Source organism: Ammodytes marinus (genome assembly GCF_949987685.1).
Source record: "Ammodytes marinus genome assembly, chromosome: 9".
Classification (NCBI taxonomy): domain Eukaryota; kingdom Metazoa; phylum Chordata; class Actinopteri; order Uranoscopiformes; family Ammodytidae; genus Ammodytes; species Ammodytes marinus.
This window is the reverse complement of record NC_137213.1, coordinates 24,782,471-24,802,848: the sequence shown is the minus strand read 5'-3', so window position 1 is coordinate 24,802,848 and position 20,378 is coordinate 24,782,471. Positions and strand designations below refer to the sequence as shown.

At 41.5% G+C, this 20,378-nt stretch overlaps 2 protein-coding genes across 2 annotated transcripts; both read right to left on the bottom strand.

Annotated features, from left to right (window-relative positions):
* Positions 1 to 1,007: 1,007 nt before the first annotated feature.
* Positions 1,008 to 12,716, bottom strand: asip2b (agouti signaling protein, nonagouti homolog (mouse) 2b; the record flags this gene model as incomplete). Its single annotated transcript, XM_080034116.1, has 3 exons — positions 1,008 to 1,175; positions 2,048 to 2,121; positions 12,608 to 12,716. 3 exons carry the CDS (start codon positions 12,714 to 12,716, stop codon positions 1,008 to 1,010), a joined length of 351 nt encoding a protein of 116 aa, XP_079890242.1.
* Positions 12,717 to 17,074: 4,358 nt separating this feature from the next.
* LOC307255433 (sorting nexin-16-like) lies at positions 17,075 to 19,083 on the bottom strand (the record flags this gene model as incomplete). Its single annotated transcript, XM_080034115.1, has 5 exons — positions 17,075 to 17,215; positions 17,313 to 17,382; positions 17,462 to 17,610; positions 18,108 to 18,194; positions 18,739 to 19,083. The coding sequence occupies 5 exons, from the start codon at positions 19,081 to 19,083 to the stop codon at positions 17,075 to 17,077; spliced, it is 792 nt and encodes a 263-aa protein (XP_079890241.1).
* Positions 19,084 to 20,378: the final 1,295 nt, after the last annotated feature.

Below are 20,378 nucleotides of genomic sequence, written 5' to 3'. Positions count from 1 at the left end.
TTATGTTTTTAAATCGAGTTTTAATTTTTATTTGCTTCTTTTATTCGCTTTTAAATGTTTTATAATGTGTTTTATGTATTCTAATCTTGCCCCTGTAAAGCTGTACTGCCCTGGCAGCGCGTATCCTGGAGCACGGCTTGACAGCCAGCTAACATAGATAAAGTCCAATATTGAAATGAAGAACCAAGGCTTGCTTTTCTTTTATCTTCAGTGTATCTCCACTGGTCGCTTTATCAATTTGTAAAACTGTAACATACACAAAAACATAAATCAATATACAGACATCAACAGATCCATACAAACATTAAGTACAATACACGGTAAGTATAGACGGTAAGTATGACATGAATAATACACAAAGCTAGCTAACAAATGCAAAATAAAGGAGAGCTAGCTAAGAACACAATACTGTTGCAGGCTGCTAGCTAACCAATCCACATTAGCCACATTAAACAAACATACAATAAGTAGCTAACTTTACATGAATATATGAATAAGCTAGACTTAACCACACAAACACTACTCACAGACAAATAGTATCCAAGGCACGGCGATTTAACAGAAATACTCGGCAGCATTCATCTCTATGCTCTTCCTTCTGACGTGTCTACATAAACTGTGATCAAAAGAAAGTCCGAGCAAAGACCGGAGATTTGACGCGAAGATCCTCTATTCGTGAGGGCTCACTCTGCCGTTTTTCCCAAACCCAAAATACAAAGCAAATACCAACACTTGTTCTAATTTACAAAACTCCTACATAGCAAACCTACTGACTTAAATTTAAGGCAGCACAAAAGCACTTTGAGTGGCCTTGTGTCTGAATTGTGCTATATAAATAAACTTGCCTTGCCTTGCCTTGCCTTGCCTTGCCTTGCCTTGCCTTGCCTTGCCTTGCCTTGCCTTGCCTTGCCTTGCCTTGCCTTGCCTTGCCTTGCCTTGCCTTGCCTTGCCTTGCCTTGCCTTATGTGCTAGGCTGTGTCTGTGCATGTGTGCTATTTGTGCTTAATCTATGTCCTCTTTAAGCACATGGGGTTCACCCTCCAGCAGTGGCATATGGTGTCAAAGAGTCGACAGCGGCAGAACGCACAGGGGTCACAGCATGGCATGTGGGAGGAGCAGCTCTCCATCAGGCGGCCGCAGCGTCTTGCAGGGGTCATTAGATTTGACTTCTTCTTCTAAAACAAACCAGACAGAGAGAATTTATAGAAACTGTCTCCCCCAAAAAATCCCCATGGCTCATGCTTTGTGAAAAATGATCAGTGGAACTCAACTCAATCTAGACAGAACCACACAAAATTAAGTAAAACTAAAACTAAACTTTTAAGTAAACATAAATGGAAGATATTGAGTAAATAAAACTTAGGACATATAGTTACATTTACTTAATTATTTCAAGGCAATCTGTTTACTAGATCTTTTTAAGTAGGGTCAACTTATTCATTTTTTAAATCTGGTGAACATAGTGAAGCATCTGTATCTGAATCAGAATAAGTTGTATTTTCAGGTATGTTCACACGAGCCAGATGTTGGTGGACCCCAAAAAAGAGGTCAAAGGAATGTGAGTACTTAACTTACATTTTTTTGAGGCCGGAAACAAAACAAACTAACAAATCAAACTAATGAGCTGCTCTGTGTCTGGAATGAATAGATAGTTTGCGAAATTCAACGTGACAGCTTGTTATATACTGATTATATGTTCCTTTCTCAGTCTGCTGCACTGATCCCCAAGTGGCAAAAAAAGCAATGATCGAAGTTGAAAGAAATACAACTTTACTTTGAAGCCACTGGATCTAAAGCATTTGTAAAATGATCGTGCTAGCATGAGTATATCTTTTGTAAAACAATGCTGGAGGAAATTTGGTGCAGTCTCTCTATTGCTGCTTGCTTGACTCAAGGCTGTGTTTGAATGTAAATAGTGAATTTTGTATTTGTTTCACATGCGTTGAACATTTCCCCTTATATTGTACCTTAAAGAGTTTAAAACTTAGAAAACATATGGTTTCACTTGATATTTAAATGCAGCTTAAGAAAAACAAAGAAAGCTTACAGGAACGTGCCATTCCTGTGTTGGAGCAAGTTTTCGCCTCGCAAACAGTCGTCTGGTCTTCCCTTGGCTCCAAACTAGGGTAGGAAATGATAGAACAATCATCATTTTCTGTTATAAAACATAAACCGATCAGCCAAAAAAATGCACGGAATTAACTTCAAACCAAAGATGGAGCCAGAGTCTGAGTTGGGAACTGTTGTCCTTGCTAGCATCCCTGGGGCAAGGTTGGGGTCATCCCAAAGAGAAATTGTAAAGTCGCTGTCATATGGGCTCACAGCACATGAAGAGGGCATAAAAAACCATAAAAACCCTGCTGTCGTTTGGTTTTGGTTTTGGTATGTGGAATTAATTGCCCAAACAAGGCGAGTACACAAAAGCCTCAATTAGTTAAGTCTATCCTTATGTTGCTAGTGGAAAGAGTTTTCAACACTATATCACTATACTAACAGAGACTGTTGTTTTTTTTTCTTTAGGATCCCTCCTTTAGCCTCCCTTTCTGCATTCCTTCTCAGCCAGCTGGCAGAAGGTTCTTTTGCTGTCCAACTGGAAGTCTTCATCTCTACCCTTTCATTCTTGGCGGTTGATCCAAATATTCACTATGTTTTATTAAAAGGGAAGAAACGTGGGTCCCATTAAAAGGCGAATCGAATTTGTTTTGGAAAATTTGACAAGTGTTTTTTTAGTATGTGAAAAGGGTTATATTTTCAGTTGTCAGCAGTGTGGTTCTGTCAGTTGCCCCACCACTTTGGTTCAGACTTTGGTATCTAGGATAAGAAATACAATCAGGTCAAATGTTTATTTTGACCAGTACTCTGTAATACTTTTGTGTATGAGCAAACACCTATAACACTAATGACATTCCTTTAAGCCTCAGTTATGCCAAAATGTGTTTATTTTTTTCGTCAGAGTGTCCTGTGTCTTGACCATATGGTGTTAGAATATCAAATAGTTTGAGGGGTTAACCAGTAAATCATGTGCTCTGGTAGGCACACTGGCCCTCATTTATCAACCGTGCGTAGACCAGAAAAGTGGGTGTACGCACATTTCCAAGCAAACCTCGGCATTTATCAATTTGGAAGTGAGTGTAGGATACCTTAAAGGATTGTACCTTAAAGAGTTTAAAACTTAGAAAACATATGGTTTCACTTGATATTTAAATGCAGCTTAAGAAAAACAAAGAAAGCTTACAGGAACGTGCCATTCCTGTGTTGGAGCAAGTTTTCGCCTCGCAAACAGTCGTCTGGTCTTCCCTTGGCTCCAAACTAGGGTAGGAAATGATAGAACAATCATCATTTTCTGTTATAAAACATAAACCGATCAGCCAAAAAAATGCACGGAATTAACTTCAAACCAAAGATGGAGCCAGAGTCTGAGTTGGGAGCTGTTGTCCTTGCTAGCATCCCTGGGGCAAGGTTGGGGTCATCCCAAAGAGAAATTGTAAAGTCGCTTCGTCAGAGTGTCCTGTGTCTTGACCATATGGTGTTAGAATATCAAATAGTTTGAGGGGTTAACCAGTAAATCATGTGCTCTGGTAGGCACACTGGCCCTCATTTATCAACCGTGCGTAGACCAGAAAAGTGGGTGTACGCACATTTCCAAGCAAACCTCGGCATTTATCAATTTGGAAGTGAGTGTAGGATACGCTCAAATCCCACGCCAGCTCTCAGCTCGTGTACGCAAGTTTGTAAACAGCATGGACTCGCAGTGCAGGCTGTGCCGGGTAGCCGATGACTTTGCTGGACAATTATTAGAAGATAATACAAATGCAGTGTTTTCTCAGACCGAAATAAAGATATTAATCACATAAAAATGTGCAGCTTGTGGTGTGCAACTGAGTAGGAGAGCTGATTCAATAGTGCGCACACCGGCCACTTAGGAGCGCTGAATGGGACTGCGTAAGGGCAGTTGTCTGTCTGGAGCAGCTGGGGGGACACTGAGGCACGGGGGCTGCATTCATTCAAAATGTTAGCCTAAGTATTAAATATGTAGTAGGCCTACACTGCTCTTTCTGATAAAAAATACACGGCACAACATTCAGCTTAACATTTTATTTATTTGACGCACTTTTTAGATGTTAGTTCCCCTTTTAATGTGTCATTGATCGCTTAAGCGAGCGATTTATTTCCACCGTTAACGGGCACGTTTTTTCGATCTGCTGGTGGAGCAGGACAGTGGGCGCTCTCACAGCTGATCGTTGCCGGGTCGGCTTGTGCAGCTGACGGCCGGGCTGACCACTCGTGCCAAGCGCATGCTGTCATACAGTAAAACGCAAAATGTGTTATTTTTAGCTTTTAAAACCCTTTTGAGTATGCTAGTGCTATCTAAAAGGGCCAATACATTCTAATCATTCAAATCTCTGCAGACGTGTATTTCTTTTATGGGGACCATTATCGGACAGTTGGTGCGTCTTTTTCTCCTCTACCACTATAAATATTATGCCCGCACCCCCAGTTGTTTGCCTTTCAGAACAGCAACACGCTTTTTTTAGTGCCGATTTTTGAGTCAGACCACTTTTTCTTCATCTACGTAAAGAAATGGCGACATATACATGCTGTTTTATAGCATTTGAGCGATAGTAGCCTACTGATGTAAACTTCAAATGCAAAATCCTCAGCTGGAGATCGTTTGTTGTCAACACCAACGCTGTTGACCGCAGCAGTTATTTCCTTCCTAAATGCTGCCTTCTGTCGTTCTTTGATGCTGCTGTAATGCTCCGAAATGAAACTCTTTTTTTTTCTACTTTCGCTGTTATTCTGTCAATTTCTACTTCAGAGAAGTTCCTCTTCTGTGCCGTAATGCGCGTATCCATGTCGTAAAACCTCTGGGCGAGGCCTGTAAACTGAGAAAATATAGGGGCGTGATACGATTGTTTTCAGCTGCCGCATTTATCAATAATGGCCTGGCGTACGCCGAGATTGGCGAGATACGACTGTTTGATAAATCCCACGCGATACCTGGCGTAGGGAGGTATTTGTGCCAGAATCTGCACCAGTTTCCACGCAGGTTTGATAAATGAGGGCCCATGTGATTGATGGCTCTGTTAAAAGATGTACAAGAGGTTAGGGGAATGAAGAAGCAATGGCCGCGTTTCCCAGATTCGATCGTTCTTTGGGACCAAAGAAGGGTTGAAAGAAGGGTTCGCCTAAGAAGGAGCGCTAAGATACGGGTGTTTCCCAGATGCCATCTTAAGTGCCTTCTTTGGAGAACGCGTAAGATGAAGCGAAAGAAGATTCTTAGTGGGAGCTGTCCACCGCGGTGGTGCTGAAACTGAATAAATCGATGCCAGGCGAATCGATCACCCACCTCTTTATCAGTGCATAAGTCACACACAGCGCCCCGTGGTTTCCCCCACACAGGTGGAATTAGGCTACGCATGTATCGTGTGTGTGTGGGGGTGCGGGTGTGTGTGTGGCAACAAGTGTATCCAAGTAGTAATCAAGCCCATTAGCGCATACCCCGTGGAAATAGGCACACATGTGAGAGTGGAAGAAAGCGGCAGCAAAAGAAACAAGCGGGCACCGTCGTTTACCGCGGAGGAGATGGGCGTCTTAGTGGACGAGGTCTGGCAGCACCGGGGAGCTTTATTCGGGGGAACAAGGGGCAAAAAGAACATCACGGTGAAGAACCGTGTTAGGCAGGCCATAGCCGAAAATATGTCCCCCTCCAGCCCATGGCCTGCGTGACTGGCGTGCTGTGAGGAAGAAGTGGCAGGAGTTCTAGAACCAAACAAAAAGGAAGAGTGAGAAGGTTTCACTAATCAATCTCCCTTCGGTGCAGGTGATGCAGACGCCCAGTAAAGACAGCGCGGAGTAACCCCTCCCCCATATGGTTTCAATAAACTATTTTGGTTTCTTTTCAACCATGTATTGTGTGGATCATTTTGCAATGAAATGAGGGTGTCAAAACTAGCAACAAAAAGTCCCAGGCAATTTGTAATTTATCTAAGCGTAGGTTAATGACGTGTGCGTATTGTGCGCCCTTTCAACAGCATTCCAGTGCCAGACTTTCAGGTAAAGCACCCGGACACTGCAGCAATAATCATAGTGTGCAGTACGTTACATGTAGCCTACATCTGCTGGTTCTGTTTATTTATTTCAGCCTTCAGGCCTGAGAGTTGATATGGTGTTGGTGATGTGGTGGTTGTGGGTTTATGGTTTAGTGATCAGTGCTTGCTTGGTGACTGGTGGTAAAGGAGTAGGGGCTGGGGGTTGTTGGACCTCAGAAGAGGTTGATATGTTCCTAAAAACGCCAGGAGCTGCATCTCCGGGCTGAAGGCAAAATTGCAGCGGGTTGCTCTGGATGTGTGGAGACACCAGAGTGATCAGCCGTTGGATCTCCGCACGGGGCAGCCGGTACTTTGCCTGGACGGCCTGGTCTGATAGCACGTCCAGTGGGGAGAAGTGCCGACGCACATATGCATTTATGTAAACCGTCTGGCTTCGCGCACGGCGAGGCTGTTGGTTCGCAGCCAGAAGGTGTTGTATTGCAGCCATAGTTTCTCACACGCGCGGACTCTGGCAACGCCTTTATAGCAGGTGGAGCTGCTCTGGATGAGGTTCAGCTGAGTTCAATTAAATCTGTTAATTTGATATCTGTGAAATGCCACAGGGTTGTTGATATTTTTTTTGTATGTGTAGTAGTACTATAAACTTAAGTGTGTGTGGAAAATTCATTAAGACAATTTTTTTTCTCTACTATTAGTCTATGTTTATTGCGCCAGTGGTCCGCATTGAGCATTGTTTTATTATTTCGAAAAGTGGAGGAAATACATTTCCCTGACGTGGCATGATCACTGACGATTTGGTCGCTAAGAAGGTTGTAAGAGTGGGTCAGCTCCATCGTACAGTTCCATCTTAGTGAAAGAGCTTCTTTAGCTAAGAACGAATCTGGGAAACGCATTCTTCTTTCACAGCGTTCTTAAGAGCGCTCCAAAGAAGTACTTAGCTCCAAAGAGGCTCTTAACGAATCTGGGAAACGCGGCCATTAGCTGTTGAAGCCTTTAAATCTAAGCTCTCTGTGCTGGACCACTCTCTTCCCTCACTGTTGGTGCCTCATTCCAAAGATTTGGAATTGGATCTTCCTGATCCTGGTCTCCATGTGGAGAGGAGGTTTTGTGACTATACTGTAATGTAGGACATATGTTATGGTTACGATGCTGGACCCAAGAGCAGACAGAGACGAAGTAGGATTTATATAAAAAAGGTTTATTTATATATGGTGTGGGGAAGCAGGTAGTGGATGAGGGAGCCAGGGGGTGACCAAAGCCGGGAAGCTGGAGAGAGTGATCCGGATACACGGTAGCGCATAGGACGATCTGGCGCCAACAGCAAGGAATCCACGGGTTATGAAGGGGAGTTGATTGGAGGTGAAGACCAGGTGAGCGTGATTGCAGATGAGGACCAGGTGCGAAGTGAGACAGACAGGGGGAGTGGCAGATACAGACGAGGAAAACACAGCGGCCTGCTGTGACCACAACAACATACCTATTTGGTGGCAAATTGGATACATATTCTTCACATTCTTCGGTCTTTCACACCTTCTACTGCCTGCCTCTGCTGATCCTCCTGAGGTTTCTTTCATGGTCCCCCATATAAAGTTTTTATCCGGAGTTATTCCTTATCCAAAGCGAGGGTGTAAAGACAGGGCGTTGTATGCTGTACACATTGTAAAGCCCCTTGAGGCAAAGTTTGTGGTATTTGTGATGTTGGGACATATTTTGACGCTTCAATTGGGGCATTTAGATCATGGGCCATCAGTACATTTAAAAATCGATGTTCCTCAATGGCTTTATTTCATACTATTTGTAGGTTCACTGGTCCAACAATTCTGACAACCTTAGACGTTGTTCCTACTAAGTGAATTCTCTATACACGTGTACAGATGGATGTAGTTTAATATAATTGCAGCAATGTTCCCATGAACAAATGTTTCCAAAGGGTTCTGGCGTTGTAGTACTATTTACTGAAATAAATAGCAGCTCAGATGGTCATTGGCCCTGCAACTCTTTCTCAAGCTTTTATCACAATTATGTCTTTTAAAACCTTGGTGCTATGCAAGTTCACAGGGGCAACAAATCCCAAATCCTCCATTTCTGGAAATTTATTTCCCCTCGTGTTCTCCCATCCTGTCGAGATTTTGCATCCTAAAGGGTCTTCCCTTTAGAATAAATATTCATGGTTTGATTGGTTTTCTGTGTCTTGCTCCTACCAATCACACAGCAAATATGTTTTTTAACGCTTTGTTTTACTGACCTCTTCTGGATGAAAGCTGAAGTCTTCAAGAACTCTGACCCAGCACAACTGTTGGGTGAGGTGAGGTCAGAAGGATGCGCACGCGGTAATCCCCTATAACCATAACCCTTACAAAAGCAAGTGAAAACTTAAATCTGCCTGAACTTTCAATATTTTCAAACTAACAACTTGAAAAAGAAAATCTGATGAGTTTTTCGAACTGTTGGTCAAAATATGGAAAACAGAAGCTGCATTCCATTAGTAGTTGCACTTCCCCTCGTTCATTTACCCTCAGCCCTTGGAATGACGTACCAGCATACGTTGCACGGAGGGAACTTGGAGCGCGGAGGGAGAGTGGGCGGGGGAGGAGCGGGGTATTTAAATAGAACCCACTTGCCTATTTTCTTATTTCTGTTAGTTTCAACCAAAAACATTTGTTTTAAAAAGTCCTGTAATTGGCAGCCATCTGTCTTATAGCAGCAATGTGTAACTGCAATACATTCACTGGATTGTTCCTATGGAAATAGGATAGGCTAATTGAGGCATTTTGGATTATTTATATATATTTGTGTGGGTGGCCGCGATGTCCCTAAAAGCATACAGTCTACCGGAAAATAAAAGGAGAAGAAGAAGAAGACGAACTGCAATGCACTGTGGGTGATATCCACCTCGGAGTGACCATGGATGTTCACTCGATCACTCAGCCCTCCGAGGGTCTATATCACCAAGTTCACTTCAGTTTCCAGACAACTGGAACGACACTTATGATGGCGGATGATGAAGTCTACAGGATAGTGTTAGGGGGCAGGACTGAACTAATAAGAGGCATTGATAAGGCCCTGCTCAGTCTTTCCCTTTGTTTGCTGCTCATAATAAACAAGTAATAAAGCATTTTATCTATAGGCGCCTTTATAGCATTCAAGGCTACCTTACACATGGCAGTTCAAATGTGATGCATTATTTTGAAATTTTTATTTTAGTGTGGACATATGGACAAAAAAAACAGAATAAGTAAACACATACAATACATACACAACACCCAAACCCCTCTCTCCTCCCCCTCCCCCTCCCTGTGATGCATTATTTGAATAAGTTATACTGTATATTTGTTATTGTTATTGCTGTTTCTTTGTTGAATGGAGACTGAGCGCTTTACTCGATTATGCTTTCTTAGAGTACCTTTGTTTACCCGTTCTTTTTTTCCAACTTGCCTTCTAGCCATTAAAGGTGCAGTACGCAATTCTGGTGAATGTTTGTTGTCAAAATCACTTTTCGTCAAATTCAGTGAATATCTCTTCAAGAAGCACTACCTGTTGTGTGTACACTGAAAACAAATTTCACACACAGCCTAGCACAATTAAATCTTTTATTACTGTGATCTCTGGCCCTCATGCTGGTCCGCGACCAAACTTTTCACAAGGACCTCTGACCCAGAGGACTGTTTTGTGAGATGAGAAGGGTGCTCTGTGGCCCCTGTAACAACACTCAATGACCGATGAAACAGTCAGTGCGTTTCCATGGCACAACTAGATTAGATTATCACATATATCGAACTAGACACTCGAACGGACCGTGTCACTTGTCTGAGTATACATGGCCTTTAAGATATCGGATAAATGTCCAATGCATGGCTGTCTCCACTATGCTAGGTGGCGCTGTAGCCCTTTCAACCATGCTTTCAACAAGTGTTGAAAGAGCCACGTCCGGTTCTCTTCCGGCAACAACCCATGGTGTAGCCTATTACGCGCAGGCACACAAGCACAGAACGAGAAGTCCGATATGAGATGTCCGATCCCTGTTTACATGCAGAGAGAATGCCGACAACGAACGACTTATCTAGGTGTTCTTATCCGACATCTCTTGTCCGTTATCGTGCCGATTTGTGTGCGAAGTAGATCGGATAAAGGTGTTTACATGCAGTTTAAAAGTCCTGTTGAAGTCTTATTCGTTTAGTTACCCGATTATGAGTCTGCATGTAAACGCACTGACTGAGTACACTTAAGCTGCTGGGAACTTTAGAGGTGGTTACACCAATCATTACCTTTAAACCAACAACTGGGGTAAAATATATGATTCTTTGAAATTTGAAAGGAGATTTATTTATTTCTTATTTTATTTTTTGCATTAAATAATATACCTGCTGGGCACAAATATGCGAACAGGCTAGTTGCCAACCATGGTGAACAGAGTAAAGCATTTTAACCTTCAGTGCATCTTAGGCCTTTTTTGGTACATTTTGGTTTTTAATTTCACAACTGCTGAGGCTGTGTGTTCATGCAAATGGCTTCATATTTGGTCAAGGCTAATGTTTTCTGACCAATTTATGAATTTTAACCTCAATTCATTGATTTACACTATAATGCACTGTATATTAATTTTCCTCACACTCAGCCTCCTTTCAATTTCAATTTCAATTTCAAAAAACTTTATTTGTCCCCAAGGGGCAATTGAAGGCACATAGAGCAGCTGCATTACAAAGGACAAGGCCATGTCCAAACATAAAACAAACAAAAATACAGCGTTGCTACTGGCAGACAATACACACAAGCACAGGTGTCTACAAATACACAAATATATATAAATATGTATAAAATATGCAAAATGCATGTTTATAAATGGAGAACTGACTCTTACAAGTGTAAAATGTGTCAAATATGACAGAAATATAAAGTGCAATCAATTAAATAAATAAATAAATACCATGCTGGTTATATTACAATTTTGAGGTGAATTGAAGCGAGGTATTTATGTTGTACCAGTTAATGGGAGTGAGAGGGCAAAACAGAGTTCAGAGTTCACGGCTCCGCCTCATTGACTCCCATTCAAACAACATTTTTTGACCCTGCTGCCAATAGCTGATAGAAACCAGATTTTTTTTGTTTTGTTTTATTTCCTTGCACCAATGTCTTGAAAATTTAAATTTTTTGTGTTTTTTTAGAAATTGCATTGGTTTTCTCTCATATACCATTGGTTTTAATTACAGGCTGAGATTTAATATTGCTCTCCTCTGCTACTAGCCACTGTAGGCCACATGAATACATTGTTTCAGCTAAAATGCTCTCTCTGTATTCTTAGTGATGGCATAGTAGTATAGATGTGTTTTTCGACAAATAAGTGTGTGTGCGTGTCTGTGTGTGTATCCAAACACGGACACTCAAATTCACATAGAGAAAAATAGTTCCGTTTGAATCCATAAAAACTGCATGTTTTGATCCCATGGTCAATTGAGGTTAAATACATGAATTTGGTAATATTAGACATTCATCCTGTTCTTCTACCTTGAAATTTTACATTTTTACTATTTTACAGCTGATGCGTGAATTTCATCCTTATAGGCCTGAGGAGCAAAGATACCCCTAGTGGAAACGAGGGAACTGTGATTCATTTTGTATTGTTATTAGTTGTAAAGGCTATAGGCAGGACTTAATTCATAAAACATCTGAAAAAATCATAAAAAGATTATAAGAGCAGGATGAATGTGTAATACCACATTCACAAACTTATCCTCAATTAACCATGGGATCAAAACATGCTGTTTTCATGGATTTACATTGAGCTGTATTTCTATGTGAATTGCACTATCTGTTATTGGATACACACACAGGCACACATATTCACAAATACGTATTTGTTGAAATACACATATACACTACTCTATGCTATTATGAAGAACCCAGACAGAGCATGTTATCTCAAATAATTTATTCATGTGGCCTGCAGTGGCCTAAGTAGCAAGGGAGTGCAAAATTACATTTTAGCCTGTAGTTGAAACACTGGCATATGTGTGAAATTAGCAACAACTAGTAAAAAACACAAACAATGGAAAATGTCAAAACATTAGTACAAGGAACAAAAAGAAGAATAAAAAAAATCAGTTTCTCTCATCTTTTGGCAGCAGGGTCAAAAAATTTGGTTTTAATATAATTCTGTGTGCCGTACAATGGCCCTTAATGGAGGGCACGTTTTAAATCTTAAATAGCAAAAAGAATAGAAATGCATTCAATTCAATATTATTGTTAATTCTTGACATCTATTACACTCTTCTAATCCCACTCAAAAAGATGAATATGGTTTGTATGGTGAGGACTCGAGTTGAAAAAGAAAGTTATAAAAAAAAATTGGTGGAAAAATACATTCATGTTATTTTTATCTATATCAATTCAAAGTGATTTTTTTTTTAAATCTTAGATATAAAAAAATATAAAAATGCATTCAAATCAATATCATTGCACATTTTTGACATCTAACCTACCTTCTAAAAGGCTCAAAATAATGCAAAAATCAGTTTTAATGAGTTTGTAAACATCAATTTAAAAGGGGGGCTCCTCACCTGTGTTATTCTCAGGCTTCCTCGCACCTTTCTTCGTGATCTCTGCCCAGGCCAGCGGGAAGGCGAGAAGGAAGAGGAACAACAAGTGTATGCCGGTGATCTTCCTCATGGTGAAAGTGATGACGAGATCTGTCGATGAAATAAAAAATCAGCCTCAAGTTCATTAAATGAATCCCGGACGGACTGCCAGGCGCAACGGGAAACAAAAAGCGGTCCAAGACTCACATTTAGCTCCCTCAGCCAGGTCTGCCTGTGTCTGTGTGAGGAGCTAGTTATATGATATCTCTGCCTCAGCGCAGAATGGTCAACGGACGAAGAAGAAGACCGAGACGCGCCGCCCCCACCTGACGGGCTCGAGACCATGCAGGCAGAGAGAGATGCTGGTGAAAGACGGTCGCCCTGGCAACAGACAACTTCAAAGGTAGGAAGTAACTTTTAAAGGTGGGTCAGCGACTGTGGGGAAAACTTGTTGAAACATAAATCACAAGGAGATAGCCTATTCACGGATGTTGACAAGAAGCATTATTCAGAATCGCTGACTCCACCTTTAAGTAAAGGTCTTTATTGACAATTAACACCAGCAGATTCACACAGCAGCCTAACTCACACTATAGGTTATTGAAATGTGTAGGCATAGGCTAGGCCCTACGCCTAGCCAAGGCTACAGTGCTTGGTAAGCATTTTTTTGGGTTAACATTTTCTCAGGTAGGCCCTATGGCCATTCTCAGCTTCCATATTCCACAAATTTAGCCTTTTTAGTGAATCTGACATTAACATTTTTGGATTCATGATGGACAGAGAAAATATCGGTGCAGCAGAACCAGAAGGCTTATTTTAGTTTCATGCATTCAACCCAGTGCTGACGTACCCACAGTAAGCTCACGTCTTTCTCGTTAAGACCTGAGAACAGACTGTGCTTTAACATGACATCTGATAAACATACAAAATGTTTCCAACAATTTTAATATAAAACCGAGAAGAACAAAGAAATTAGAAATACGATGGTTAGTAATATAAGCAACTTTTGAAGTTTATTTTGATTTGCCACACACACAGCTACCATTGCAGCTTGAAGCATCACTGCTGTTGCTATGGTTACCTACAGTTTCCATGGCTAGCCTTGTCCTTTTTTTGGACCCGGTGGGCTTGAAACAGTCTGTACCCGTGCACCCACACTGTCCTCAAACCAGGCCTAATCAGTATTTCCAGGTTCCAGACGTCTTAATTGCTTCTAATCAAATCATTCGAAGCAGTAAAAAAATTGCCATTCCGTCTGAGAAGCCTTTTTAATAACCGAGGGCACATGCAGTGCAGTACAAAACCGTGTAAATATTAAATACAAATATTAAAAAGCCAGTGCATGCAAGAGATGAAAGGAGTTCATTCACAAGTGGTTCAGGTTAATATTTTACCCGAGGGTAAATGTTATGTGTCCAAGACTGTTAAGATTATTTCATGGAATCCAACAATGTGTTTAAAGGCTGAAATGACAGGCGAATCATAAAATAGCCTGAATGGCCTCTTTCTCTCATAGGAAATATATGATTTATGTTAAAAGTCTGTAAAATGATGATGCCATATTTGACATAAATGTGTTTGCTGGCGCTGCTGAGTAGACCTACAGATGGGGATCCCTTGCCATCTGGATCCTTTGAAAGGTGAAGATACAATAACACACTTTAATGCAAGATTCAATACGTTTCATTGAAGATCTCTTCCCAGCAGGCCTTTGGAGCTGTAACTACCCAGCTGCAATGTTAAATTCAACACTTGCCATTTGGTGCGACTGGTCTCAGCCAAGAGTCACTGATTGTCAACATGGAAGCTTAACAGCTTTGCAAACCATAGCAAGGTTGGATTACAAACTTTCCCCAGGGCCCCAAACCTCAATTTGTGTTAATTTAATTTGTACATTTGACATCGTGCAAAAATTCAGAAAGATTTAAGACGAAATGATAAAAGTTGGAATTTTTTGTTTAACCTAATCATGGCTCAAAATCATATAAGTGAATATTGTGTTACCTTGGACCATATGGAATACAGTACTGTTTAATTATATTACCACACACTTATTTTTAAAAACAGCAAACCTTGGGGTTGGATAATGAAACCAGCATGTATAGTCTGCTATGGGTATAGTTTGAACACATATCTGATATTTAAAGGGAAACAGGACACCCACTCTTAATGCAAAGAGTGTCCAAGTCAATCGAGTCAAAATAGGCCCGTAAACTACCCAAGCAAAGTTTTTTTACCAGCAGAAAAACACCACACCTTGTAAGGTCCATGTGAAAACTTGGCTGTTGTTGTGTTGTGGGTTGGACTAACAGCTGGACAAGGTATTCTCGCTCGGAGACTTCCCTCCTCACAACAGCAATCCCCCTGAGTGGCGTGAAGCATGTTGCCCAAGAAAGAAGAAAAAAAAGGCGATTGATGGTCCAAGATTTGTGTCCCACAATTATTCAGGCTTGAACAAAGAGTACTGTGTTTTTTGCAAAGCATGTGCTGAAAAATCTGGAGTTCATCATGAAAAGATGGAACCCTGTGGAGGAATCTTTCAAACTCTTGGAAATCTGGTCTTTTGATAAATGTTGCACTTGTTTCCCCGTTGACCACCTACTGTGTATGTATGGTCAAATGTGTCTTGACCTCAGAGAGAGTGGAATATTAGACAAACTTCTCATGGCAACTTTAGCAGATTTTAAACTGAGGTTGAGTATGACTCCACATTGATGGTGGCTTATCCCTTGTGCACAATGGGATGCCTGGTCTGAAATGTCTTTGTTCGAGGACAGATCTGCAGGATTATAGCGTCTGTTGCCTCCAAACATTGTATTAAGTCCAACGCACATTATTAGCACACATAAAGCTTTGCTTTTTCCATGATGAACCACTAAGATTTTCAAATCTCACTGATACGATATCGTTGCCCATTGGCAGATAATGAGTTTCTGAGGGTCTGGCCATGTGCTAGTGCAGGTTCATGATCAAATCTTCTTCTTTAAAACACTGATGTCTGGTGATATCGGCTATTTGCGTTGCTTTCCATTTGCGTCACCAATGAATAACAAACGCACTGTCCCATTATTTGGATAGACACAAAACAAAACGTCATTGTTAGGTACTAAGTAGATCTGTCGTCTGCATATGTCGTCTGCATATTACGACTTTCAAAACATTTCAGATTAATGACTGCTTTTCAAAAATGTAATTAATGCCATTCAGCTGCTTCAGTTTCAGAGGGTTTGTATTGTTGTGCGTGCTGAATCACTGTCCCACTGTACCATGGCTTGGAAACTCAAAATAGCATCTTTTTTTTTGTCATTCTTTACCCTGAACAATGAACGTTATTTAATATTCTTGTATTTTTGTTTTCATATTTCAATGACCTACTTTGGTCTTGCGTGTGTTGAAAAATAAAATGATGTACAAATGCGTTCACCGCTGAATCATACATCTGCTTTTCAGTGTTTATTCAATAGAGTGAATATAGTGAAACAAAACTTATCTTCGGTCTGATAAATAGGCTTGCATGTTTCTCACTTGGACTGAACTGCAGCTATGAGACACACACAAATTCACTCTCACACACACACACACACAAGTATTATTCATTGATTGTACAACCGTTGTTCACATTTTGATGGGAAAACATCCTCCTCCTCTGTGCTCACTCAGGCCTGTATGAAGGAACACTGTGTTCAAGGTGAAGAGAGAGAGAGAGAGAGAGAGAGAGAGAGAGAGAGAGAGAGAGAGAGAGAGAGAGAGAGAGAGAGAGAGAGAGAGAGAGAGGCTCTTGTGTGGAGACGAGAATAGAACAGAACATCAAGTTCCCTGCAGTCCCTGTCATTCAGGTGTGCTTTGGCTTTAGCTTTGGAAATACACTGCCACCTTCTGGTCATAATTGTGTTTGGCTTCAAAAACTCCTTATAAACAAATCTCCTCGAAAAATTAGTGATAACAAGGTGTATTCATCACATTGAGGGAATGAGCAGATTACTTTTTTCCTTTTCAAACCAAGACAATAATCACGGGCACGTTTCTGTGTGTGAAAACACAGCTGGATATTTGGAGGTACTTGTGAATGAAACATGGAAATGTAACTATTTTTATCCCAAAATAAATTATACACTACACTGCATGCATTGCACACACACACACACAGGTTGGAGTCTGTGATGTTTTACAATAAAGCGAAGTGTGGGTCCGTCCATTATTCTCCACTATTGTTCTGTTGCTGGGCTTGTGCATCTTCAGATGATGAATGATTTTCTTTTATGATGATTTATTCCCATCTGTGTCTCCTTCCCTCTGCATGCGTTGGGGTCTGTCTGTTGTGCTGTTAGCTGGCAAGGACCCTCCAAGCTCTCACTGGAAAGTGACAGGGCTCAGTGTAAGAGGAAACCATTTCAATATGGTGTACAATACATACAACTCCTCTCCTGTTTCTGTGCCAAAGAGCCTTCCTTACTTGACTTTCTTCACCAGGAGGTTGATTTGGTTTTCCTTCTCCTCTAGGAGTTCCTTCAGAGAGTCCACTTCTCTCTGATTTTCCAAGAGGTCCCTTAGAAGACGATGGTTGGTCTCCTCCAGGGTCTCGCAAAAAGCCTGCGCCTCGGAACGAAATGTACCCAATGGGTTAACTGACAACAGTTTTTGACATAGAGCACTTGAGGCAATATTTTAGTGAATAGAGTGACCTCACCCTACTTTCCTCCGGACTGTCAAAAGGACCCGGCGGGTAAACCAAACACAGAAAGTGTCTGACGGCCTCACTGAGGATAGCAAATAGATTAAAAACTCCAAACAACAAATGCAAAGGCAGGAGAAGTATCAGATCAACGCAACACTCACCTCCAGAAAATGTGTTTGTGTGATGTCAAGTTCTGCAGAAATGTCTGCAGCCCGATGAGCCTCTCCTTTAAGAACTCCTCCTCGTAGTTGTCTTTCAGCCAGCGCTTAGGAGGCAGGGATAGCCCAACGCTGGGAAACAGCTCTTTAAGCTGCACATCAACAATAGAAAAAATAAGTGTTTGCAACAATATCGTTTCGGGGAGAGTCCAAAGCGTCAGTGGTTCACAATCACATAGGGACAAAAGCAAGTGGAGTAAAGCTGAGTGACTGCTAATGTGCGCTGGATTAAATACAATGTTTAGAGGCAGCAAACTGTATCATCCTGCAGTTCAGACCAGGCCTTTTAAAGGTGGATTCAGTGATTCTGGAGAACGCTTGTAGTCAAAATCATTTTTTTGTCAAAATCAGAGAATTTCTCCTCACAATCGGCTCACCTGTTTGTTCTGTGTGTGGGTTGAAAAGAAATCCTAATTCAGAACTTCTGGCTCTACTTTTAATGCTGTGCTCTAAACTACATGTGGAAAAAGGGATATATAAAAAGGAGGATGTATTTGCCCCTCAAGATCATTAAAGTTTCGCATTAAGAAAAACAGCCTATTTTGACATCAAACACCCAGACAAAACTAATAGTTGCCACTGGACTCACCTTGTCGCTGAGCCTGCAGAAGTCGCTGTATCTCCTGAATATCACCCAGCTGTCTCCTTGACCCCCCGTCACCAGGATCCTATAAACCTGCAACAAATGAGCTGAGTCAACAAGTCAAGTGTGTGTGTGTGTGTGTGTGTGTGTGTGTGTGTGTGTGTGTGTGTGTGTGTGTGTGTGTGTGTGTGTGTGTGTGTGTGTGTGTGTGTGTGTTTGCGCCTTACACAGTCATGTCCACAGACAAAATTAGAACAATATCTCAACAGTTCTATGAAAATGGGGTCATTTGAAGTGCAGATTCTGTTGCAATATGAACTGACACTTATGACTTTATGCAGTCAACCCACACACACACACACACACACACACACACACACACACACGTTTGGTAAGCTTTTACAAGCGAGCAGGTCATATGATGCCTGTGCGACATCACACACATTGTCAGACAAACTCCATGTATTTTTAAGAGTTACATACTTCCAATCATCACCAAAATAGTGTCCATCATCTGAAGAGGACTTTACCTTAAAATCAAAAGTGTCATACAGCATTGCAAACACCTTAAGTCTGAGCTCATACGTTTTCTTTCACTGATCGATGTACAATGGAGTTTGACCTGTTCAATCCTTACCGTGAACTTTGCCCTCTCCTCCAGGATCTCGTACCCCAGTAGTGTTGGGGTGTTGGGTCTCTCCACCCAGCCTTCCCCGAGGTTCCTCTCACCCTCTAGCTGTGTGGATGAGCCATCCAGCATGCCTCCTCTGGGTTTACTCCAGGAGTCTTCTAGGGTGGGAGCCCTGACTGCAGCAGCACCCCAGGGTCCAACTCCTTTCACTAAAGAGACACTTCCCAGAGTTGTGGAGGGCTCACCGTTTATGGACAGAGTAGCATGTGTGAGCGACCCATACTTGGTCAATGATCTGCACGCTCCAGTCCAGTCCACTGGGAATGGGACTGGAACAAATGGGGCAGCCATTTGTGGTGGTAAGCATAGAGAGTTAATTTATACAAACACAGGAACGCAAAAGGAGACATAGAGTAGTAGCCTATACCTCTATCAGTTCAGCAGAAATTGCCTCTTGCCTGAGCTATGCAGGGGCCGCCTTGTTGATAATCTTGCTGGATCATCAACAAAAACTTGGCACGTGGTGTGTGTACGATTCACGTAGACAGCATGTAATACCTTGGTGACTGATTTGTTGACACCCTCTGTTTCACAGGGGTTTCAGATTTCAAGGGGACAGCGCAACCATGTGCTCCAATGAATCATGAGCTTCAGCATGTGTCCCCTCCCACAAGACACGAAGAGCACTTCTACAAAACATCACAATGAACACGTAAACCTTGTTGACGCTAACATTAATGTTGAGTCAAAATGATAGAACTAATTGGAAATATAGGCTAGTCAATTGGATTTTTTAAATGATATTATCAATGATTTGATAACCCATTAAAGTCATTATGACTGCCCTTAATTACATAATTTCAAACAATAAGATTGTAGGCCCTATTTAAGAGTGTTTTCTTCTTTGATGTATGCTTACTATATTATTATAGTTATAGTTTTTTATACGCAATATTAGCTTTCTACTTCTGATTTACTAAGATATTGATTTATAATCGATATGTAGGCTATCTAGGCCTATCTATCTATCTATCTATCTATCTATCTATCTATCTATCTATCTATCTATCTATCTATCTATCTATCTATCTATCTATCTATCTGTTGATTTGACGTGTTGTCTATCTGGTTCTAGCAGGTATGCTATAATAAGTCAAACACTGAGGCTCCATCGTCCTTGCAAGACCAATAGTAGCCCTATTGATTTTTTCCCCACACACATTGCATGGACAACAAGTAGTGAGGAAAATCCCAGTTTTGGGAAATTCCACCGTGTTAAGAAACCCCCCTCCCCACAGATGTCAACAGAGCTTTCAACGAAACTGAAACAAAAATGTGAAATTGAATCCTACACCTAAAGAAAACGTATGAAAACACTCCCCCGTCATATTTGGACTTGCCCCTGTCTGTGTGTATGTGTTCAGAGGACGTTGATGTAAAATCAGTCCCATAACAAAAAGAAAATTCAAGTCAGCTGTCTGAAAACCCTGGAAACCTATTGGCGTGAACGCATCTCGTCAGAAACCCGGAAGCGTGTCGTCATTAGCAACAACAAACCAACCAACCCACCTGACAGCGCGGCTCGCTGTTGTTGTCTTCCTTCACGCAGCCCGTGACAGCTCAGCTGGTTAGAGACAGCTCACAAC